Below are 23,197 nucleotides of genomic sequence, written 5' to 3'. Positions count from 1 at the left end.
GTCCGGTCAAAGATGACGTCACAGGGGTCAAAAAAGTCAAAATGGCGGCGCTAGATATGGAGAGAGTTTTTCTCGAATAACTTTCGAATTAGTCAAGATAGGAAAAAACTAAGGGCATCATCGTGATCCTCTCGTCAATCCGCATCGAATGATATATATGTTGACCTCGAAAGGTCAAGGTCAAAGGTTGACCTCAGGTCACGTGACCTCGAGGTCATCATGTATATCATTCGATGCGTCTTGACGAGCTGAACACAATGAGACCATTCGCGCGGCTGTATCTTGTTCCTGTACGGAGTTATTGGCCAAAAACCTTTGGTGACCTTTGATGACGTCACATGACCTTACAGCTGCCCAACAGCAAAACAGGCCTCAAGGCTCAAGGTAGTGAAGGTTGATCGTATATGAAGTCATGTATGGTATATGGGGCCATTCCGACCCGTTTTAGTGGTAAAAACAGGGAGTTGATTTTTCCCCCATTGACTTAGGTACAATGGGGAGGTCGCGAAATTGACCTGACCTTAGGTCACCGATATCAAAATTCCGAGATGAACAAATTGTAGCTACTAATGATCTAATAACATCCTGCGACTTTCAAAGGCCTCCGACATCTAGGTACTGTAGCTCTGGCACGGTGACAAAGTTGCAAAAAAGTGACTTGAGGTTGGGTCATTCAAAGTGACCTGGTGACCTGACCTTAAAAGTTAGGAGGTTCAATCTTGCACACCATGTGTAAAATTGATGAGGAAATAGTCGTACCAAATTTCGCGGCGCTACGCGCCGCGGTTTTCCCGCCATTCGCGAAAAACCTCAGGGGGAAGGGGCGGATATCCACCCCCCCCCCGTCGGTGCGCGGGTTAAAACAAAAGCGACTATATAGTTGCACGGCCTATATAACCGTCGCACGCTGACAAAAAGCTTACAGATCCTTCATTGTTTTACTGAAAAAAATGCTACTCGCGGCTATGTAAAGGGGAGGTTCGGAGCAACGTGCTCCTCCGTTGCGTCGTTTCCATCCTCAGGAATCAGGATACTGAAATCCTTCTCGTCCACGCCGAAACCCTCACTCCGGGCTGGACAGGCACCTTTATCTCATGCGGGCTGCTCCCTTGGAGCGGCACCGCTGCTCTCGAGGGAGCGCACCCCGTATCCGGGTGCAGAGAGTGCTGGGGGGCTGGTCGGTCTGTCCATTCGGACGGGCTCAGCCCCGGCGACTCTGTAGGGTGTCTGCCCAGACCAATGTCTCCCCTAATTCCTATCATTCGTCCGGCTCTGAAATGGTCTTGTCAGACCGAAAGGGCCTAACCCAACAAAACAAAAACAAACAAGCAGCGTGCGCCATTCGCAGCTGGGCTGGCTGGCAGCAGCGCCGGCTCTCGATGACACGTCTATGGCGGAGTGGGAATGGGCGTGAATTGGTGCGTGTGGATGTACTTTAGCAATAAGTGACCAACAGTGAGCTGTTTCTACTAAGATATATTGAGCCTGACTGTGGAATAGCCACACTTGAGTGGAACGGATCTAATTGGGACGTGAACTAAATAAATGTATGACTAAATAAAGCGGCGGTACATGCATGGATAGATCACTGAGCACTTTAAAATAAAAAAGTACCTATTTATGGTGTGCATATGAATTATAAACTTTTTGTCATTTTGATGTATTGAATGGTCGGTTTTGCCATGATCAAATAATTAAATATGGTGATGAAATTGACCAATAACATGGCAGTGAGATGTATTTTTATATAACAAAATAAGGCCGAAAATATAGAACATATTTATTTATATATATTTCTCTAATATATATTTTCGGCCTTATTTTGTTATATAAAAATACATCTCACTGCCATGTTATTGGTCAATTTCATCACCATATTTAATTTTTTGTCATTTGAACATTTGAAACTACCCCAATTATCACGATATGATAGTGCCAGTTATTGGCAATGTAGGTGGCAGCACCGTCGACTGCGACTTTTTCGCTGTAACAACTTCGACCTGCCCGAGCCTCGTCAAATCGCATTTTTACGCAAAACCAACTGCAGGGCTAGTGTTTTGGCATGCTCGCGCCACTTTATATCTTTGTCTAACGCGAATCTGTGAGAAAAACCCCTCTGTCGACACACCCTAATAAACACGTTAAAATACCAGATAAAAGAAGATGAGGCCTATGAGCGAGTGAGTGAAATGAGTGGAGCACTAAGTATTGTCACATTTTCTGACCGCCGCCTTGAAGGCGCGGAGGGTGGGCATGCCACGGACAGACTGTGGAAGTCCATTCCAGGTCACTTACCTATTTGTGATCAAAAAACTTATTTGATCTGTGATCACAAATAAGTTTTTTCACAGGCATCTTCTTTTGTTCTGAATAACAAACATTGGGTCTTACAAGTTTCAAATTATGTCATAATTTAGTAGGCAGGCATTTTGTATTCGCGTTATAATTTGTACTATCCACTGAAAAAAATCGGGGAACCCCATTTCTTACAATCTGACACCACATACTCCAAAATACTCCTAAATTAGGCTCCGTTTTCATGATTTTAGGATGTCATGGGTGTTGTGACACCCGACACGGGAGCCCCATTACCTTTTGACGCCGCAAAAATGTACATGACCCCCTTGGGAGAGGTTCGGCTAGCGAACTCCTCAAAAATTGCAGGCCAAAAAATTGGAGTGTCGCTGAGACACCCCCGTTGAAACCCCTCTGGGGTGTCATTATCCTGGAGTGACACCCCGTGTTTTCAGCTTCAAATCCTACCGATAGATGGCGCAAACTAAAGTTGGTAAAATCGGGACCTGTTTTTCACGAATGGCTGGTGCATGTTTGGAGCTAAGGCAAAAGCGTGCATAGCGTAGAGTGGCCAACTATATCATGATGATATCTAGACTGATTACCGTGTCATACGTTGGTCGTGCACACTACAGGGCGCCGCAAGGCCGCGAACGGAAAGAGTAACTCCTCACCCGGTTATAAATATAGTCTGAGATTCTCGTTCTCAAGGAGTCCTCGTAGCCGGGCGCAGTGAGTGCCTTGGGGCTGGGTGGCCTGTCCTCTGGACGGGCTCAGCCCCGGCGACTCACTAGGGTGCCTGCCCAAACCAATGTCTCCCCCTAATTTCTATCATCCTTCCGACTCTGCAATGGTCTTGTCGACCGAAAGGGCCTAACCCAACAAAACAAAACAAACAAGTTGCGAAGGACATTTAATCCTCGCCGGGAGTTTTTCGGAAGTATAGGGGAGTGAAATTTCCCTGAGAGATTCCCTGCTGAAGGCGCGCGGTTCCCCGCGTTGTCGATATGGTGGCTCCCTAGGCTACCGAGTTCGTGCAGCACGTGTTTTATTTTATTTCGAAATGTAGGACAAACCAGGGACAAACATGAAAATGTGTTGTGTGTGGTCAAAAATGTAGGAATAGTGTTGAATGTTTTAATTTTGAAGAGGCATATCTTTAAATACAATGCATCGGCCTGTACTTTGTACTAGAACCTGTACTTTGTATGTATGTATGTGTCCCGTTACTAACCCTGAATGAGTGTTCTTTTACATCATAAAACATGGTAGTAGTGATTAAGTCTCCCGCTGCTTTCAGCGGGGACGTCTTTTGCCCTGTTTTTTTCTTCTTCTAACTAACCAGACTTCCTCTTACCGACTGGTTGCTTATTCTGAGTTGTTTTCCGTTTCTTAGCAGGGAGTGCCGCGACTTTGCCATTTTTATGTTTTCTCTGGTGGTAAAGTAAGGTTCTGTGAGTCGCTGGGCTGAGGGAGGGGGCACTCCTGGTCACCTATTAATGGGTGGCGGTGTAGTTAGAAAAAAAAGTGTTAGTTAAAAAAAAAAAATCGGCCTCAAAAGTGATTTTTAACCCGCGCCCTGGTGGGGGGGGGGCTATTTTTTGCCCCCCCTCCAGACTTTTCGATATATCTCCAGAACCGCTGCGCTGATCGTCACCAAACTTTCAGTACCCTCCCGGACATCAATTTTACACATTGTGACCAAAAATTTATCCAAAGGCTATGATAGGTTGGCCGGAAATGACGTCAGAGTGACGTCATGTTCTGCCGTTTTCGACCCAAAAAAGGGTTTCGCGGGAAGAGCTGTCAGGCCAATAGCTTTGCAAATACAGAAAAACGATAAAGACATAAAAGCTGTAGAATCGACAGGGCTACAAAAGCGCTATCTCGGATTTTTGAAATTTTTGGATTTTGACCCCCAAAAATCAATAAATAGATTTTTTGATTATAATAGCCGAAAAATCCAAAAAGTTTTTGAATTTCGAAAAAACCGGAATATATGTAATAGTCCTTACCGCCTTCTATCTACATACCAAATTTGAGATCGATACCTCTTTTTTTGGCCAAGTTACAGCGAAAAAACTGTTCAAAATTGATGACGTCAAATTTTCAAACTCAATTTTTTGCAATTCTAGACCTCGTAGCGCAAAACAAAGACCACCATTAGACTCCCCGTGACGAGCTGCATCGAATCAATACCCATTTTATGCAAAAATATCAACTTTGAAATTTGACCTTTTTTGACCTGACCTTGACCTGACCTCCACCAGAAAGTGGCCTAAGCCGTACCTGATAGTCTTATAACCAACACCATTGAGTTGGAAATGAAAAATTGGCCATAAAACATGCATCGCACAACCTTAGTACCTAAAGTTAGGTTCATGTGACCTGACCTGTGACCCTTGGTGACCTGACCTGTGACCTGGTAATGTCAGTGACCTCTTATAGCAATATATGTACTAGGCAACTGACGCCCTATCGCTGATTCTCGACAAAATGCGTTTTCTTCGGTGTTATAGCGCATTCCCTAGATGACCCGTCAACGGTGAAACATTTCATCTTTGACCTGACCTGTGACGTCATCGGTGACCCCGAGGTCAATGAAATTTGGTTTCTCTCGACAAATTTGACAGGCCTTTCGAACGCCGTTTGAATTTTGCGGATCCGTCCAGTAGTTTCGGAGATACGAGGGGGGGCAAAAAATAGCCCCCCCCCACCAGGTCGCGTTATAAACAGACCCCACCAGGGCGCGGGTTAAGTTTATAACATGGTCCTCCGGGCCGGATCTTTAGTAACCAGTAATTCTAATGGATCCGTGTTTTTTCTTTTTTAGAATAATATAGGTACGGGTAAAATGAGTAGCACAACGGAATCATTAAAAACCCGTAGTGTCGTGTCGGCTTCGTCGAGAAGTTCCACGGTAAGGCGTGAGGCAGAGCTGGCCAAGCTTCGTCTGTCACAGCAGCGACAACGAAGCGAGCTGGAGCGACAGCTTCAGGAGGCTGAGCGGCGACTGAAAGAGTCCGCGCTCGCTCATGAAGTCGAGCTTCTCGAAGCGGAGGCAGACCTCATTGAACGGGACGAGCGGGATGGTAGTGATGGCGAGCGTGTGCGTGGCGGCGGCGACTCCAGAGTGCAGTCGCCCGCGACAGCCGGACAGCCGCCTCCCACTGCTGCCACGGACCATCAGCCGCCGTGTGACGCGGCACCGGTGACTGCCGCCGATCGCACCAGCCGCTGGATCAGTGATCTGGGGAGCCGGGCCTGTTCCCCGGAGAGAACGCCGCCTGGAACCTGGATCGACCAGCTGCTTCCCTCCACAAGTCCTGAGATGGGTAAGCCAGGACAGCAGTGCACGGCCGCAGCACCCTCTCCTCTACCAAGACTGGCGCTAGAGAAGTTTCAAGGTGACCCGCTGCAGTGGCCCAGGTGGAGCGCTCTGTTCAAGTCGTTAGTCCACGATCGAAGCGAGCTCTCTGACGCAGAGCGACTGACTCACCTTCAGACGTGTCTCGAAGGGCCGGCACGAGACGCCGTCAGTGGCCTCCTGTGTGACGGCTCCCTCTACGGAGAAGCTCTCCGCGAGCTACAAGAGCAGTTTGGTGACCCGACGGCGGTTGTGAGGTCCAGCATTCGTCAGGTGCTACAGCTGCCTCCTGTGACGGAACACAGCCTGACTGGTCTGGTCGAGCTGTCCCGCGCCCTGCACGCCGCCGTCAGCGTGCTGCGGTCGATGGGCTACCACGCTGACCTCGCAGCCACCTCCAATGTCGCAGCAGTCGTCTCAAAGCTGCCTTTGTCACTCGCCTGGAAGTGGGGAGAGGAAGTTCTGGCAAAGAGACCTGTGCAGCCGACTCTTGGCGACTTAGACAGATGGCTACGGAGACAGGCGCTGGCTGCGCGTGCAGTGCAGGATGACCGCCGAGACGTCTGTCAAGACAGCCTCAGCAGCAGCAGTAGAGATGGAGATCGGGACAGAATGACCGGGGAGGCTGTTGTATCCCGTATGGCGGGTGTGTCTGCTGTCGTGTCGGCACCTTCTCTCCCGTGTGGCTGCTGCGGCGGCGGCCACGGGCTAGACTCATGTGAGGAGCTGTTGCGCATGAGTCTGAGCGACCGAATGTGCATTGTCACGCAGGCACGAGCGTGCTTCGCGTGCCTAGCGGTTGGCCACGTCGCACGCAACTGCAAGCTGAGAAGAAAATGTACTGTGAACGGGTGTGGCCGGTACCATCACCATCTTCTTCACAGTGCTGCGGCGCCCGCCCCGAGTGTTCCTGGCGCCGTTTGTGATAAGTCTCAGCGTGCACCCGTCCGATGTCATGGGACAGTGGACTCAGTCGCCCGTGTGGGCACACAGACCGTCACCGGAGCTGACGGAGCGCCGGCAGCCGGCAGGACCCAGCTGATCCTGCAGGTGGTGCCGGTAACTGCTCACGGGCCGGGAGGTAGCCGCCGGGTGAATGCCCTGTTAGATCTGGGAAGCCAGATATCGCTGGTAACGGAGAAGCTGGCGGGTCAGTTGGGACTGACAGGGCCAGTACAGCCACTGCAGATCGCTACGGTCGATCGCATCACGGCCAGGCCGTCACGACGAGTTACGTTTAGCGTGCAGCCTATGGGGTCAGGCGAGCTCTACGAAGTGATGAACGCACAAGCAACTCCAACGCTGAACGTATCCGGACGGGCGGTGAACTGGCCGCTGGAGAAGTTGAAGTGGCCACATCTGGCAGACATCGACCTCCGTGAAGCGACCTCGGAGGTAGTTGAAGTCCTGCTCGGAGCCGATGTATTCGGTCTGATCGTGCCACGACAGGTCCGAGAGGGCCCACCTGGGAGCCCGTCCGCGGTGCGCATGCGGCTAGGATGGATAGCCACCGGCCGGCTGCCGGCGCTCCACCGAGATGACACGCTGCTGGTTCACCATGTCCGTGCACCAGGTGATGACGCTCTGCGCGCTCCGGTGGGACAGCTCCTGACGACGGAACCAGACGAAATCCAGTTCAGCTCGCCGCCGGGGAAGTTGGAACCGAAGGAGGCGGCGCCCCGGCTGCTCGAAACCGATCTAGTGAGACTAGGCAGGCATCACGACACGGGTCTGTACTGGAGCCGACCGGACGCCAAACCGCCCGATACTCACGTGCCGCCCTCACAGATGACGCAACAGAGGACAACGACCGCCGGCAGAGATGGCTGCCCGCTATGTTGCAGCGGGGAGGCCTCCTTTAAGTAGAGCTGTCCACCCGATTTGTGGGACCGACGGCTACGCGCCCGCCGCCGAAATCGAGGCGGTCAGCGGGATGTAGGTACGCACGTCCAACTGTCCGTCTGTGCCTGCTGGAAGACTGCCAACGGAAGGAAGTAAAACGCGCGCCGCTCAGGCGGTTGATGCAAGTCCTATCGAAGTATCTAGTGACGATGGTCTTTTATTTCGAAATGTAGGACAAACATGAAAATGTGTTGTGTGTGGTCAAAAATGTAGGAATAGTGTTGAATGTTTTAATTTTGAAGAGGCATATCTTTAAATACAATGCATCGGCCTCAAAAGAGATTTTAAGTTACAACAGTTGCATATTTGGATCCCTCGAGCTGGGGGGAGGGGTGGTCGGGACTTGAACGCCTTACGGCCATGAAGTCGGAGGGGTTATATGTTCTTTCGGAGGGGTTGTTCTTTCGACATTCACTCTCCACTGCCTAATTTATGCCTAGCGGTGCCTGGTGGATATCATAAACCCCAAGCATTTTACGTAAGAACCCAGATTAATTAATTGGAGCGTTTTTTAACTTTTTGGGGTGAGAATCATGAACGTCTGCACAGGAGCCCGTCTGAGAGGGGCCATCTACCGCGCCCACCATGCACTCAGCAAAAACCTCTGCCCTGCTAAAATGGTCGGAGGGTCAGTGCTGATTCTACCGAAGTCCTTTTTTTTTTGGCGAAGAAGTTCTTATGTCATAGCTAGAAAATTTTTGTCACCTTCGCATTCCACGTACCATAGCGCGTTGAGTGATATGAAACGAGCAACGACTGTGTAAAGGCAAAATTTTACCTCTTTGTGGGTGCCCAAACAGTAGGGGAGAGTGGGGAAAGATGCCCAGGGTTTTGCTATGTCATATATTATTCGAAAATGACGATGGGAAAGCAAAAACTTGGAGTTTCAACGGAAGCCGACATCATTTTTCTCCAAAAATATCACACTTTCGTGCCTGAAATATTATAACTTTTTTTGCTATTAAGCATTTTCCTGAAGAAGTGAAAGGGGGCATCTTACCCCACAGGGTGGGGAAGACGCCCCCTGACGTTGGGAAAGATGCCCCCTGCACTATAAGTGACATAAATGGGCACGTGAATCGCCTGAATCAGTAGTCCCTTCGAGCCTGCAATAGACACCAAACGTCATCATAAGGGCCCTCAAAAGTAGTCGTAAGGGGCTTCAGAGGTCATCGTTAGGGCCATCATAGTCCAGCGCGGCCAAACAAGCCTCCGTGGTGGCGTTCGGAGACCACTGTGCGGCTCTTATAGGTCTTCATGATGCTTGAGGGCCCTCGAGCCCATCGTGGGGACCTCCGATGCCAGCGCGGCCCGTGGGGCCAACGTGGGAGCCCTCAAAGGATGTCGTGAGGGGCCCTGGAGCCAATAATGGGGCCCACAGAGGCCGTCGTGAGGGCTCTCAGAGTCAGATGCCGCCCAAAAAGTCGCTATGTGGGCCGAGAGACCGGCATGGGGAGCACCCGACCGTACTGGACTCTCAATAGTCCCAGATCGGCTTTTGTCTACATCACAAGTATGTAATAAATGATTTGACGGGCTGCTTGAAGGACAGCCTACGGATTTAGGGGGGCGTCTTTCCCCATCATGACAGGGGGCATCTTACCCCAAGGTACCGAAGTAACATTAAATCAGTACAATTTGTTAGCCATAAAACTACACCCTGAAACAAACTGTTTGGGACACAGTACACGCATGCTAATGTATCACGACTATAGCAAGGGACGCAAAAATTATTTACCTTCTTTGATATTTACAATGTTTTGACACCAAAATATTTTTTGAAAGCAGCAAATAAAAAACATGCAATCATCAGCCAGCCGTTGCCCAACTGAGCTTCGCAATTTTTTGTGCAGTTAACAAGGCAGGCTTCCGCTTTACGCTAAGAACATTAATTTCCAGGTCCGATTCTTTGTTTCGCCGCTAGAGGGGGTGGGGCGTCTTTCCCACCCTGGGCATCTTACCCCACTCTCCCCTAAGCACCATAAAACCTATTTACAGTCACCGTGATAAAACCCACCCCTGTCGCATTGTTCAGAGTGAGCAAAAATGTTTCGATCTACCTACCAAATTTAGTTGAAAAATATTTACCTTTTTTAGATTTTAGACAATTACTTTTGTTTCTTTTTCGGAGCCTTCGCTGTTCCTACGACGTCATTTGGAAGCAATAATTTGGTTTCTTACACGTGGGGCAGACGTTGCGCGCAAACAGCATATACCACCACTGCTTCACAATGATGTTAGTATAAGATTTTAAAATCGCTAGATCTGCGCTGACGCCACAAATTCAAAGAGGCATTCAAATGCCTTAGCCCCTCTGAATTCAAAGTGCTGCAACTTTGAAATTAGATATCTCCGAATGAAAGCCTTTCTCGATGTTGTGAATGCCCAAACCGGTAAGTGCAAGCCAGGGACCCCAATTTGGTTATCTCAACTCAATACTAATGCTAAGGTGGGATGGTCACTTTACTGGCGTTCCAAGTCGGCGTTGCACGTCGACTTATTCAGCTATTATAAACCAAACGGCTCCTAAACCAAATAGCACGTCTCTTAGCATGTCCTTGAAAATGAAACGTTTCAGTTTGATTAGACTAGAGAGTCTTGCAATATCTCAAAGACTACAAGTTCCATACAATGGAAATACATTTAGGCAACGTTTTTAAGGCAAGACAAAATGCGAAGCATTGCGGTGTTGTTCCTGGCCTATGGCCATGGTACGTTCACATAGCTTGTTCTTTTCTGGGACGGCCAGCGCAACCGTCCTGTCGGTCTATGGCGACATGCTTCTCATCCCGTATGCAATACAGGCTGATAGATGCCGCGCTTGAGACCAATGAAGGTAATAATATATTGTGCCTCTGAATTCATTGCAGCGACTCGAATTAGTGGTCTGGCAAATGATAGCCTCGTAAGCGTCGTTTCATTATTCATTACCTCTCGCCAGGGTCATCCGAGCACCAGATGCGCCAATGGCTGCGGCGATCCGACCGGCACCGGGATATGACAGACTGCCGCAGCAGCTACTCACGAACAAAACAGGCAATCGAAAGTCAAACATACAACGCCGCACTACCTACTCTTCAATGACAGTGGCCTGCGATGCGACTGCACGGATACGTGTGTGCGTCTTTCGTGCGTGTGTGTGTGTGTGTGTGTGTGTGTGTGTGTGTGTGTGCGTTTGTAAGACCAGCGTAGTGGTGCCCTTTGTCCGATACACCTACGCGAAGTGGTGCCCGTTTGCATAGTGGTGCCCGAAAATCGGGCACCACTATGCTGAGCATTACAACGCCTTCCTTATGTCGTGATATAACGTCTGTATAAATATCAGATGGGCCCCTTTTTACTGGATTTTGCCATAAAGAGTGTGACTCAAGGTCACGTGACTTCCCTCGCGTTCACACAAATCCGCCGGGCATTTCAGCTTTCTGCTGTGCCATATTGATGACGTATGAAAGAGATGGTACTTTGTGATGATGGAATGGGTAGGTATTTTGCATGTACAATTGCAAATATTTTGATGTTTTCGGTTTTGGGTGGCAGGTAGATTAAATAATAACAAATTCATACCTAGCGTTTTTAAATAGGTAGTAAATAGGCACCTTGAAATGACAACACGCCCATCCAGAAGTACTGGTGTCCAGCTCTATCAACTACCAGTCCGCCATTCGCGCGGGACGACTGCGATTTCGACGGTGAGTTGTCTATTAATCAAAATGATAATTGTTTTGAGTATTGAATGTTCTGGGTACAGAATGATGTCTTGCATTAAAACCATTTATGACTTTTAAGACTCAAATTCACATTATCCTCACCTTTTCTTTTGTTTTTACTTGGGGCAACTGCCCGCGCCGCTTTGGTCTCGGCAGTGGTTAAATACCTACCTATCGGCTGGAATGATCTACAAATAATCATAGATGTAACATGGAAAATATTTCTTTGGGTGTACCTATTTACAAAGGTGGTTTATGAATGTTATAAGAAAATTATAATACAATAGTAAAACGAAATAAGAATGGCTCGTAACTTGTAGGTAAGAATGACTGCAATAAAAAAAATAAATCAAAGTGCTGTTGCATATTTGTAATTTGTGGAATCCTGGTGCAATCTTTCGTATTGTCTTTTGTGGTATCCAGGTATAGAGCCTGTTAGTTTTGTAGAGCAGACGTCACAAAGGTTTTCCAACCAAGGAGAGGCACTGTAGATTTGTAGGTTGTAGGTAAGGCTAGGTCAGGTTAGGCTAAGTTTGTTTATGGTTTTGTTAGAAAGAAGCATCTCTAAGTATAGCGCCTTTCCTTGGTTGGAAAACCTTTGTGTGACATCTGCTCTACCAATACCATATCAGTTGGGGAAACTACGAGGCGAAAGTCAAGAAATTGATTGGTCAATAAATGGACTTTTGATGACCATATATGGGCATGAATGCGGCCCCCGCTACTAAGGGTGAAAAAAGGTATAACAAGCCGGTACTTGCGGTATCGCTGATTTTATGACCATATATGGTCATCGCCCCGCCCACTCCAGCCGTTGATTGGCTAATCCAATTTTTGTTTGGCTCCTCGTAGTTTCCCCAACTGATATCTGATACTGATAAATGGGATTGGATGAGGCAATAGGATGGCCTGGTAGATCTGTCCTATCGAGATTGGGATGCTTCATCAAACTTGATTTGATGTACCTATTGGTTTGTTTGATACCTACTGGAGCTCCCTCCAGTGCTTGAATAGGTAAAATACTTGGTGTTTGATATAGCACAAACTCGCTTTTTTGGGCTCGCAAGGTTTTGGGCTTAAAGTCAGTTCTTGACCCATCAGCAAGCCACTTGGGCTTAGTGACAAGGACAAAATTGAACTTTGCTTTTACGCCTAGTGAAAAGTCGCTTTTGGATTTTATATTTTGAACTTTGAAGCAGCTTTTGGGCTTGGCGATAAATTATTTTTTAACTTTGAGCAAATGTCGTTGGGGTTAGCGACAGCTCAATTTTGGGGTTAGGGTTAAAATTTGCTTTTGAGCATAGCAAAAAGTCGCTTTTGGATTTTGGCGACTGAAGCAGCTTTTTTACTTGCAACAAATATACATATTTTTTTTAATTTAGATAAATGTCGATGTTGAGTTAAGCAACAACTCGCTTTTGGATCTAGAGTCAGATTTTCTAGCGGCATAGCGGAAAATGGCTTTTGGATTTTTCAGCTTTTCGGCTTAGCAAAAAATATTTTTGACTTTAAGCAAATGTCGCTTTTTGGTTTAGCGACAAGTCGGTTTTGGGTTTCGGGTCAAAATTTGCTTTTGGTCCTAGTGGAAAATAGTTTTGGATTTTAGGAACAAAAGGAGCTTGTGGGCTCAGCGACAAATAATTTTTGGACTTGTGACATTGCTTTTTTGAGCTAACTTTAGTGATAAGTCACTTTTGGAGTTGGTGACAAGATTTGCTTTTACGCATAATGAACAAGCCTTTTGGGTTTGGGGGCAAAAGCCCAGCTTTTGGCTTTGAACAGGGTCCTTGTAGGTACATGGAAGATAATTTTCAGTGTAATAAATATGTTTTTGTGTTACTAATAAATGTATGTTTTGTACCAAAATATAAAATATGATAAGTATTGGTCACCAGAGTTTAACTGAGTTGCATTTAATGTCAGGTGACAGTGTATAGGTATTAGGTACCTGTTTACAAGGGCAGTTCCCAACTTTTGCGGTGTTTAACGTAATTTGTGGTCAGTGGCGCCGGTGCAGCCAGAGTGCTGGGAGTGAGGGTGACATAGCCAATGGAAGGGACTCTGACAGATTGGGCCTCCAAAAATTTAATAATGGATTATATAGGTATGCTTTAAACTGTCTATCACTGGGTTTAAAATGGGCCCTTTCAGGCCTGAAATGGGTCCTCTCACGCCTGAACTGGGCCCTCTCAGGCCTGACATGGACCCCTGAGGTCTAAAATGGTCCTCAGGCCTGTAATGGGCCCATTCAGGCCTTGGATGGATCTTCTCAGGCCTGAGATGGGATGCCATTTAGCCCTGAGATTGGCCCTTCAGGCATGCATGGGAGTCCGGGGACCATGTCTGTGGTGGGACCTTTCAGGTCTGGGAGGGGCTTTATCTGACCTGGAGTGAGCTCTTACATGCCTTGATGGGCCGTAGATTGGCCCCTCAGACATGGAATGGGCCTTTTCATTCTTGTGATGGACCCTCTTGTGCCCTGGAGCAGGCTCTCTCATGCTTTGGATTGGTTTATTCGGGCCTTGGATGTACCCTCTTCAACATATAATTGGACTATAAATCCTAAAGGGGGACTATCAGGCCTCAAAACTGTTTTTCAGTCCTATGATGGGTCTTCTGAAACCTGACCTGATTTTTTTGGAGGGGGGTAAATAAATTGTCAGCCTGCATAACGTTACAGTTCGAATCGACGGCGGGCCCCTATAGGATAAGAGACGGGGGTGAGATCTCACCCCTTTATAACCCCCCTCCCATAGGCGGCGGAACGGGGAGGGCACCGGGGCACCGTGCCCCCTTTGATTTTGGCATTTTAACATTAGCCCTATGGGCGTTGCATGGAAAGAATGGGACCAAAAGTCGGCAGTGCCCCCCCCCCTTAATTGAAGGTGTTCCGCCGCTACTGCCCCCCTTAACTGCGCCACTGTTTGCGGTGTAATAACAGCGCATGACACCCACGTCGCCGTTGCACGTCTGTCGATGCAAAAAGATGAACTTTGACTCAATAGTAACATGGTGGACCAGGACAGAAGTTATACCATTTCACCAAAAAAAAAAAAAAATGGATAGGTATATCTTCCTCTGCACAGCATACTCTCAAGCCATTTTATTTTTTTGCTGCTTGCTTGCAGCAACTGACAACTGGGCGGTGTTTCTTGGCACGCGCTACAGCGCGCTACACTGCGCTACAATGTTGGTGCAGTGTTTGGTTATTGGCGTTTGCGACGAAATCGCCGCGACAGGGGCGTAACCACTCTAAAAAAAAAATGGTGCGGACAAACTTAAAGGGGGCGCCATCCCTCAAGGGGGCGCCATTGCCTGAGGGAATGGGGTGAGTAAGAGGGGTGCCTACATGTGAAAGCCTGTGAAGCTTATAGGGGCGCCTCCAACCGATTAAAGGGGCGCGTGGGTAGCGAGAGAGAGAGAGAGAGAGAGAGAGAGAGAGAGAGAGAGAGAGAGAGAGAGAGCCGTTTGTGTAACGTTTCTCAGAGGTGGTGCACCGTTTGCGGCAAATATATAGGTACTTAGAAAATGACAGACGGGGGGGGGGGGCGCCCATAAAAATGGTACGGACTTTCCGCACTGTCCGCCAAGGTGGTTACGCCCCTGCGCCGCGACCCTGCAGCGTTGCGAGCGTTCGAGTTTGTTTATGTTTCCATGGAAACCCAATACACCGCTACGCGTAGCGCGCTGTAGCGCGGGGCCGTGAAACACCGCCCTGGCAGTCTGGAGTCGCGATCTTTCAAGAAGTTGAAACTACCTATCGGAGCATGTCAATGGAGATGGACCCTTCGCCTTGGTGCTCACAAATTGTCACAGTCTGACAGGACAATTCATGAGTGTTTTATGAATTAAATAGCCTGGCAACTATTGATAGGTATCACTCTGCATTAGAAGATTAAGGATCATTTGTTCCCTGTCTTACTTGTTTTCTAATATGATGAATTTTTCACCTGAACACTGTTGGGTTACCTACCTATCTTGTTGCATTGTAGGTGCTTGCTGTCATGGACCAGCCCAGAGAAATCTTTCAGATAGATTTCCAACGCAAGCAGGCCCGGGTCGGTATCGGTTCACTCAGGTAAGACAAGCAGTTTTTATCAACCCTCGCCCGTATTCGTGTTTTTCCAGCCGCGACCGTATAAAGGGGGGGGGGGTGGTGTCCGTTGGACCCCCACTTGCCGTTTGGTCCCTAATCGAGCTAGAGCTTCGCGGAAAAACGAGCGTGCTGCCCGTGACGAGGGGAAGCCGATGCTTCCCAATTTTAAGGTCCTAGCTCATCAGTTGACCTTCCAGGTCAGGTCAATGACCCAAAAGTCGGGAAAATCAGGACCTGTTAGAATGGCGCTAAGTGTGGCTGCTATGGTTTTTTCGAGTGCTGATCACGAATATCATGTTAGTTTTGATCGCAGAGATGTCTTCATGCATTTAAGGCCAGGTCGGATCAGGTCAGGTCAGGTCATCCAGTAGGGGTCCTGCCGGGTATGCGTAGTAGGTGTCAACCGCCTTTGACAGCTTCGTAACATGTTACGAAGGCACCAAAACTACTTAAATGTTCAAATGCTTGCCAAATTCGAATTCAGCTCCAAAAACTAGCCTAGATACATGTAAAACTCGAAAAAGTGAACCGAGGTCATCAAAAGTCAATGTCCTGACCTGACTCCGAGGTGACCTTGACACCCACCCTAATGGATGGGACCAATATCATATCACATGTTTCAACGCTTGAAAGTTGAAACCACGGAAACTGCAAACGCGCGGCTAATGCGAGATTCCGACCAAACATGGCCTCAAAAAGTAGGTCACAGGTCAAAGGTCATTTGGTTCAGGGTCATGAAATTTTCAGAGTAGGTGTAAAATTGTTTGACTGGAGGCTACTGAAAGTTTCGTCGCGATCAGCTGCTTTTTACGCGAGGTATTCGCGAAAAACTGGGGGGGGGGAGGGACCGTTCGACCCCCCACCCCTGTACGGGCGAGGGTTAACATTACTTTTATAGTATTGCTTCTTGTTCTAAGCTCTGAACACTTCTCTGCGATATGATTTTTGCTAAGTGTCTCAGAGTTTCATGCCATTTCATTGCATTATATTGGAAGTTTTGGTTTTTGTATGTTTCAGGTTTTAGTGTTGGTTTTAATATATCTGGTTATATCATGAAATTACGAACTTCTACGTGTAGCAAATGATGTTTGAAAATATCTTCTTTCCCTTATTTCAGAACCCCGATATGGTACCCAATCAGCAAAATCCGCAAAGCTACCTTACTGTCTGCGCTCTATCGTCAGTGTAAGTAAATGATAGGAGTTTCACGAGGATTACATTTAAGAAATAGAGGCGGCGTTTCAGCGATACGCTGCCAGCCACACGTGGCAATATGATATATATATTTGATTTTTTTTTGCAAATTGAATTTTTTGTGTTTGCTATAATTATAAAATGTCCTGTGCTGTTTTCGCTCCGCTTTTTGCCTCTACATACATGTTTATTCCGGATGAGTTTCTTCCTTACCATGCCTAATCCATGTTCATTCATTCCTTTTCAGCCCGCTATAATCCATCTTCTCAGCTCACTCAGGTACCTGCATGAATCTCTTTTTCCTGTTGACGTGGGTTTAGCAAGGGTTTACTGGCAAGACTGATGTCAATTTATAAATTGTGTTTCCTAATCTTTTTTCATGATCCACAGTTTTTAATGCTTTTCTAGCTGTTCTTGCATTTTCCTATAGTTCGTTTTTTTAAGTTTGCCCCTCACTGTAAACGTTTTTTTTTTAACACAGCACGATAATTGCTAGCTGAATTACTGAGAAAACTGGTTGGCGCACATTGATTTGACCAGATTTCACAGACGATCAATTTCATCAAAATTATTTACTATTTCACAGACTCGTAGCTCGTATTTGCCAATACCTACAGGGATAGACGACTTCTCAGGAATTATGTCTGAACTAATTGCATGGCGATTAACCCGCGCCCCACTGGGGGGGGGGGGGCTATTCATAGCCCCCTCCCGTTTTTCTGCAATAACTTCCAAACGGCTTGACGTATCGACTCCAAACTTTCAGTACCTTCGGCTGCATCAATTTGACACCTTGTGTCAAAATATGAACCTCGTAGCTACCATAGGTTGGCCGGAAATGACGTCAGAGTGACGTCATGTTCGGCCGATTTCGACGCAAAACATTGAACCACGGCAATCGCCCCCAAGAGCTAAATTTTTAAGATCCAATTTCTTTGCATGAAAGGACTCAGAACAGACTGCGCTATCAAACTGCTTTCTCGGATTGTCAAAATTTCGAAAATTTTGAAAATTTTATATCATTAAGTTCAAAATTTATATTTTTATACTTTCTCAATTTTTTTTTGACTTTTCGAAAAAATCGGAATATATGTGATAGGATGCATGCTTATCACTAACTACCAAGTTTTAGCTAAATATCTTTAAAAATGGCCAAGTTATACGCATTATTGCAAAAAATCACAATTATTAATTTTTCAAATCAATGTTTCAGTACGCATTTGACATCGTACAACAATTTAAATAGCACCATTGTGTTCTTGAGCTCAAACCGCATCCAATAGACGCCTTTTTTGTTGAAAAATTTTAACTTCAAAATTTGACCTTTTTTGACCTGAAAGTGACCTGACCTAAGCTATATTCGACTCAAAATGACCTCGAATGACACTGACGACATCAAATTCGAAATATATGGCCTAAGTGGACCATAAAACATGTGTCACGTGACCGACGCATGATATGATATTTCCGTGAACTGTGATGACCTGACCCTGACCTGAAAATCAAAGTACAAGTTTGGTACCCTCAGGGTATCTAGAGCATCTGTTTACGATTGTGTAAACCAAAAATGAGCCTGATCTGACTTGTAAGACGGCGGCCAGAGCCCAAAATGTGAACAAGCCAAAATGCTTATAATTTTTACTATAACCTGACCTGTGACGTCATCGGTGACCTCGAGGTCAATGAAATTAGGTTTCGCTCGACAGTTTTTCCGGGGCTATCAGACGCCGTTTGAATTTTGACGATCGGCCCAGTAGTTTCGGAGTTAGGAGGGGGGCTATGAAGAGCCCCCCCCCCCCCAGTAGGGCATGTTATACGCAGACCCCAGTGGGGCGCGGGTTAACATAACGTTAAATCGTCGGTGTTCAAAACTTATTTTGAAAATATTATTCGTGACTACAATACAATGTGCGCTAACCAGTTTTCTCAGTAATTCAGCTAGCAATTCTCGTGCTGTGTTCAAAGAGACGTTTACATTGAGGGGCATACTAAAAAAAAAAACTAACTAGTTGACTGCATATGTCGAATGTTACGTGAACAACATTTTCCTTAAGCCCACACTCATTTGCATTCTCATTCGCAGGACCTGCAGCGCCTACTGTCTGAACATGCAAAGTGTTCAGCACGCCCGGCTGAATCTTCTTCCTATCAGCAGGACGACTGTGGAAGCGACTCTTCTAGAGGTACTGATGATAAGGTCTTTTGTTCTTGTCTATTTCTAACGGGATGATGCCCTTTTTACTGAACGTGGTCGAGGACGGAGGACAGATAGCCCGATTTCGCCCTACCCTAAAGTGTATTGCGGATAGCGAAAAAGCCAGCAAATTGTGTCCTTGCTTGGGACAGTCGCAGTCACAATGTGCGCACCATCACTACATCAGCCAGCACTCCTACTCGAAGCGCGGCCCAGCTCTCACTCCGGACCGGCCAGGCCATAATGGTCGTGTAACTCACACCATTTATTTGAAATGTAAAATTGGCCATAAAACATGTGTCACACGACCCTAGTATAGTTGAATCTATATTGTGACTCTTTGTGACTTGACCTCAGTGACCTGACCTGGCATCAGTGACCTCATAAGCAGCATATGTATTGGGCGACCAACGCTGCACCGATGATTTTCAATAATATGCCTTTTATTCGATGTTATAACGCAGACATGTGCATGGATCCGAGTGATGGATCTATGATCACAGTGGATCTCGAAGCAAACTGCAGGTTAGGATCTATGATCCCACCGGATCCGGCGTGAAAATGTACCCTGGGTGCATGAAATCATAGGATCTGACGATAAACCAAGAATGTGGATCTATGATCTAAGTGATCTAAGTCCCGCCATGCAAAACATTTGAAACCAGGTTTCCAAGTTTTTGTATGTCAATAAGTGCGACAAAACAATATTATGACGTTCAATCTCATAAAATCACTAAAACAGAACGTTTGTGAGTTGGAACAAGTGATTTTGGGGGATTTGTGTGTTGTCAAAAATTAAATGAGGATCTGTGATCTCACTGGATCTCAAGAAAAATATAACCGGATCTATGATCCGTATGGATCTGTCAATTAATTTAAGAGCTAGATCTATTATCCCGTTGGATCCGAGATCAGGATCCGTGGGATCAGATCCCAGATCCATTTTCTCGGATCCATGCAATTGCACATGTCTGTAGAAGGTCCGTACTCGGTGAAAAATGCGACTTTTGACTTGACATGTGACGTCATCAGTTGCACTAAGGTCAACAAAACTTTGTCACGAGGTAGTTCCCTGGTGGTGGTACCGAACGCCGTTTGAATTTTCAAAATCTGTTGGTAACTGTATCGTGGACCCGCCCTCCGGGCGGAGCCTCACGAAATAGTGTGAAACACGAAATAGCTCGTGATACTAAAATAATCTCACTTATGATCCATTCAGTAAATACAGTCTCGTCCCAAATCTCATAGCTGTTTATCACAACCTGATACAGTAACTTTCCGAGATCTGAGGGGGGGGGCCGATAGTCGATACCCCCCCCCCCCCAACGGGTGGTAGGGTCCGCCAATAGCTCAACGGGAACACTTAACACAAACCTCTGTATCACTAGGGCCCTCTGTGTCGCTAGGGGCCCTCCGCATTTCCAGGGGTCTCTGTGTTTCCAGAGGCCCTCTTCATCGCCAATGACGGCGCAGAGGGTCTGCAGAGGTTCTGTTGACGCAAAGGGTCTCTGACGACGCAGAGGGCTCCTAACGACGCAGAGGGCCCTGACGACACAGAGGGACCCTGGCGAGTGGCGATACATAGGGTTCATGGTGACTCATAGAACCAAAGGTGGTATAAAGGGGCCCTGGTGACGTAGAGGGCCCTGGCGACGCACAGGACCAATGATGAAGTTCAGTGCGTTAAACATTGGCTTGTTTTGTTACATTTGTTACGTTACGCTCACTGGCGATCTTTTTCAGTGCCACCTACCACAGACAATACTTCAAGATGTTCAAGTCCGAACCGGCTCTTGCGAATGCCGAGTTTTGTGTCGCTGTTGCCTGAGCAAGGAAACCCAACGCAGGGTGACGACAGCGAAGCTGGAAGTTCGCAAGGTAAAGAGCCGTACAGCCGTAACGGTTTTTTATAGAAGGCTACAGCGTGTCGAATCCACAATATCTTTTTAAAGTAAAATAAGCCCTTGGGAGGTAAACATATACAGCATCATATAGCGACCTTAGCGGCTGACGGAACTGTTTCTGCCGCGACCCGGTTTGTTCTCAAGCGTCTGTCCGCCTCTAATGTGTTGTGACAACCAGCGCCAAGTCGTGCAGCGACTCTCGCCCAGTGCTTCGGCGACGGCCGTGGGTCATGCCGCCGGCAACAATGCCTATGTCCCGGCTGCGAGTCGATATGCCCTGCTGCTTTGCCATCTTAAGACACCTTGTACGCGCGCGTCGGGTACTTCCCCAAGAACAGCTTCTGTTGACCTCCTAACCGGTCAGGGTCACAAAAGTCGAAGGTCATGTGATTAGGAGATAACCAATGCGGTTTGAGAGCTAGTATCGGCGAAATTATATTCCAATTTCGCCGTGGCAGGAAAAATCAAGACTGTGAGAGGGTGTGACATTAATTTTGGGACACCCTGTACTTGACTATCTCAACTCCATTCTTATGTTATGGTGGGGCAGTCCCGATAGATAATAATGCAATATTTGCAGCTTTTGATGAAATTGATGTACCTATTGTTTCACGGAATTGCGTTTACCGATACAGTTTTCCCGGTAACCATATAAACCTATTTGTTATTTAACCCTATTAACCTATCTCCTTCCTAATTTATTCGTTGTTTTACTCGTTCTCATGCTTGCGCATTTCATCAAACTTGATAAATTGATAGTATCGTATTCCCCCTCAGATGGCTCGAGATGGAGCATCGCCTCAATCAGCTCGAGAATGTCCAGCTTCGTACAAGTGGTAAAACCTGTTCCCAGACGCGAGCCACGTCAAAGCTCAAGGGATGGCCAGCCACTTGGAAGATTTTCTAGTGACGAAGGCAACAACGAAGATGCCATCTCAGGCAAGTATATAGAGTTGTGTTCTAACAGTTATTATATGATGATACAATTATTTCACTAAAACAGATGACATTGGTAAATTCAGAGATAAAATTCGTGCTACAGAAATCTCACTATAAAATCGTACAGACTACACCTGGACCCTCTCACATACTATCTCAGTACAGCTACACAGTCCAAAGGGATCTCATAGCAAATCACAATCAAAAGGGATCCACTTGTCCCTTCCGTGGCCGAGTGGATAAGAGCGCCGGAGTTCGACGCTAAGTCGGTGGTGAGAGCCTGGCTCAAACCCCGGTGTAGGCGGCCACATTTAGCTCTTCCGTTTAATGGCGTGCGTGTCTGTGGCAGGGGCCGCACAGAAGCCAGGTAACGTCAGTGAGCGGAGTAATGCAATATAATGCAATCGTGTCCAGTCGTGAGGGCACGTTAAACGCTCGAATAAAATTCTATCATACAGCTGGAATTGCGCGATTGGGTGGTGGGGTCAGGGTCAGCATAAGAAGCTATGCTTGATGAGGGATCTGATTCCTCAAATCCGCCCATTCAACCATTCGGACTAAATTTATTTCAAAGTATATATGATAATATATGTCATCGGACGTGATTCTTCGCTATTGATAATAGGTAGGTACAGACATCCCAAATATAGACAGTTTTGCTGCTGACTGCTGATTCTTCAAATCCGCCCATTCAACCATTCGGATCAAATTTTTATGAAAAAATAGCGTGAGGATTCCGTCATGCTCCTCAGCTGTGTGTTGATAGGAGGACACTTGATTCTGATTAGCCTGCATTGCTTCAGTGATCTGAAGTCTTTGGCGTTTGTTTCCGACAGGACAGGGTTTTTGTGTTGGTTTTTGAAATCGGTATGCATCAGTTTTTAGTAATATTCGATAGCGCACGATGTGTGTAGTAAAAAAGGTGTAGATAGTTTAACTCGTAACATTTGATCTTCTTTCAGAGCTGCACAGCAGTCGCTCAGGAGCCGTTCCGTCGTCTGGTCGAGTTGAGGATGCCGGTGTCTCACGCCAGCGTCGGAGCCGTGCTCCTCGTGACCGACCTCCTGCTGACGATGAGGATATCATGGACCAGGACGCCGCTTCTGGTGAGCAAAGATAATAATTGCAACTTAACACCAGATGAAAAAACTATTGCATATCCCTGTCCCCAAATCCCCGTTCCCATGTCCCCGATCATTTGTTCTTGTCCCTACGTTAATGTATCCCTGTCCCATATCCTTTCCCCCATACTCTTGTCCCCATGTCCCTGTCTCCATGTCCCTGTCCCCATCTCCCTGTCGCCATGTCCCTGTCCCCTTGTCCATGTCCCTGTCCCGATGTCCCTTTCTCTCCACGTCCCTGTCCCCATGTCCCTGTCTCCATGTCCCTGTCTCCATGTCCCCCTCCCCATGTCCCTGTCTCCATGTCCCTGTCCCCATGTCCCTGTCCCCATGTCCCTGTCCCCATGTCCCTGTCCCCATGTCCCTGTCCCCATGTCCCTGTCCATATGTCCCTGTCTCCATGTCCCTGTCCCCCTCCCCATGTCCCTCTCCCCATGTCCCTGTCTCCATGTCCCTGTCTCCATGTCCCTGTCCCCAT

General features: G+C 47.2%; 1 protein-coding gene across 4 annotated transcripts in view; it reads left to right on the top strand.

Moving 5' to 3' along the window:
- The first annotated feature begins 11,218 nt into the window (after nucleotides 1–11,218).
- LOC122365800 (fibronectin type III domain-containing protein 1-like) overlaps nucleotides 11,219–23,197 on the top strand; it is a 36,824-nt gene continuing 24,845 nt past the window's right edge. For 2 of the 4 annotated variants that reach the window (XM_043337338.1, XM_043337339.1), the window contains exons 1-3: nucleotides 11,219–11,253; nucleotides 21,437–21,598; nucleotides 22,561–22,704. In XM_043337338.1, coding sequence (XP_043193273.1) covers nucleotides 21,539–21,598; nucleotides 22,561–22,704 — 204 coding nt within the window. In that variant the 5' untranslated portion in view covers nucleotides 11,219–11,253; nucleotides 21,437–21,538. Of the gene's footprint in view, nucleotides 11,254–15,125; nucleotides 15,350–16,484; nucleotides 16,553–16,808; nucleotides 16,841–18,644; nucleotides 18,745–20,498; nucleotides 20,634–21,436; nucleotides 21,599–22,560; nucleotides 22,705–23,197 lie in introns of those variants that run through there. The other 2 variants (XM_043337337.1, XM_043337336.1) reach the window with 2 other exon arrangements.

This window comes from Amphibalanus amphitrite, unplaced genomic scaffold (assembly GCF_019059575.1).
Source record: "Amphibalanus amphitrite isolate SeventyFive unplaced genomic scaffold, NRLGWU_Aamphi_draft 000764F_arrow, whole genome shotgun sequence".
In the NCBI taxonomy this organism is placed as follows: domain Eukaryota; kingdom Metazoa; phylum Arthropoda; class Thecostraca; order Balanomorpha; family Balanidae; genus Amphibalanus; species Amphibalanus amphitrite.
Note: the sequence above shows the minus strand (reverse complement) of the source record. Positions and strands in the feature narration are given on the sequence as shown.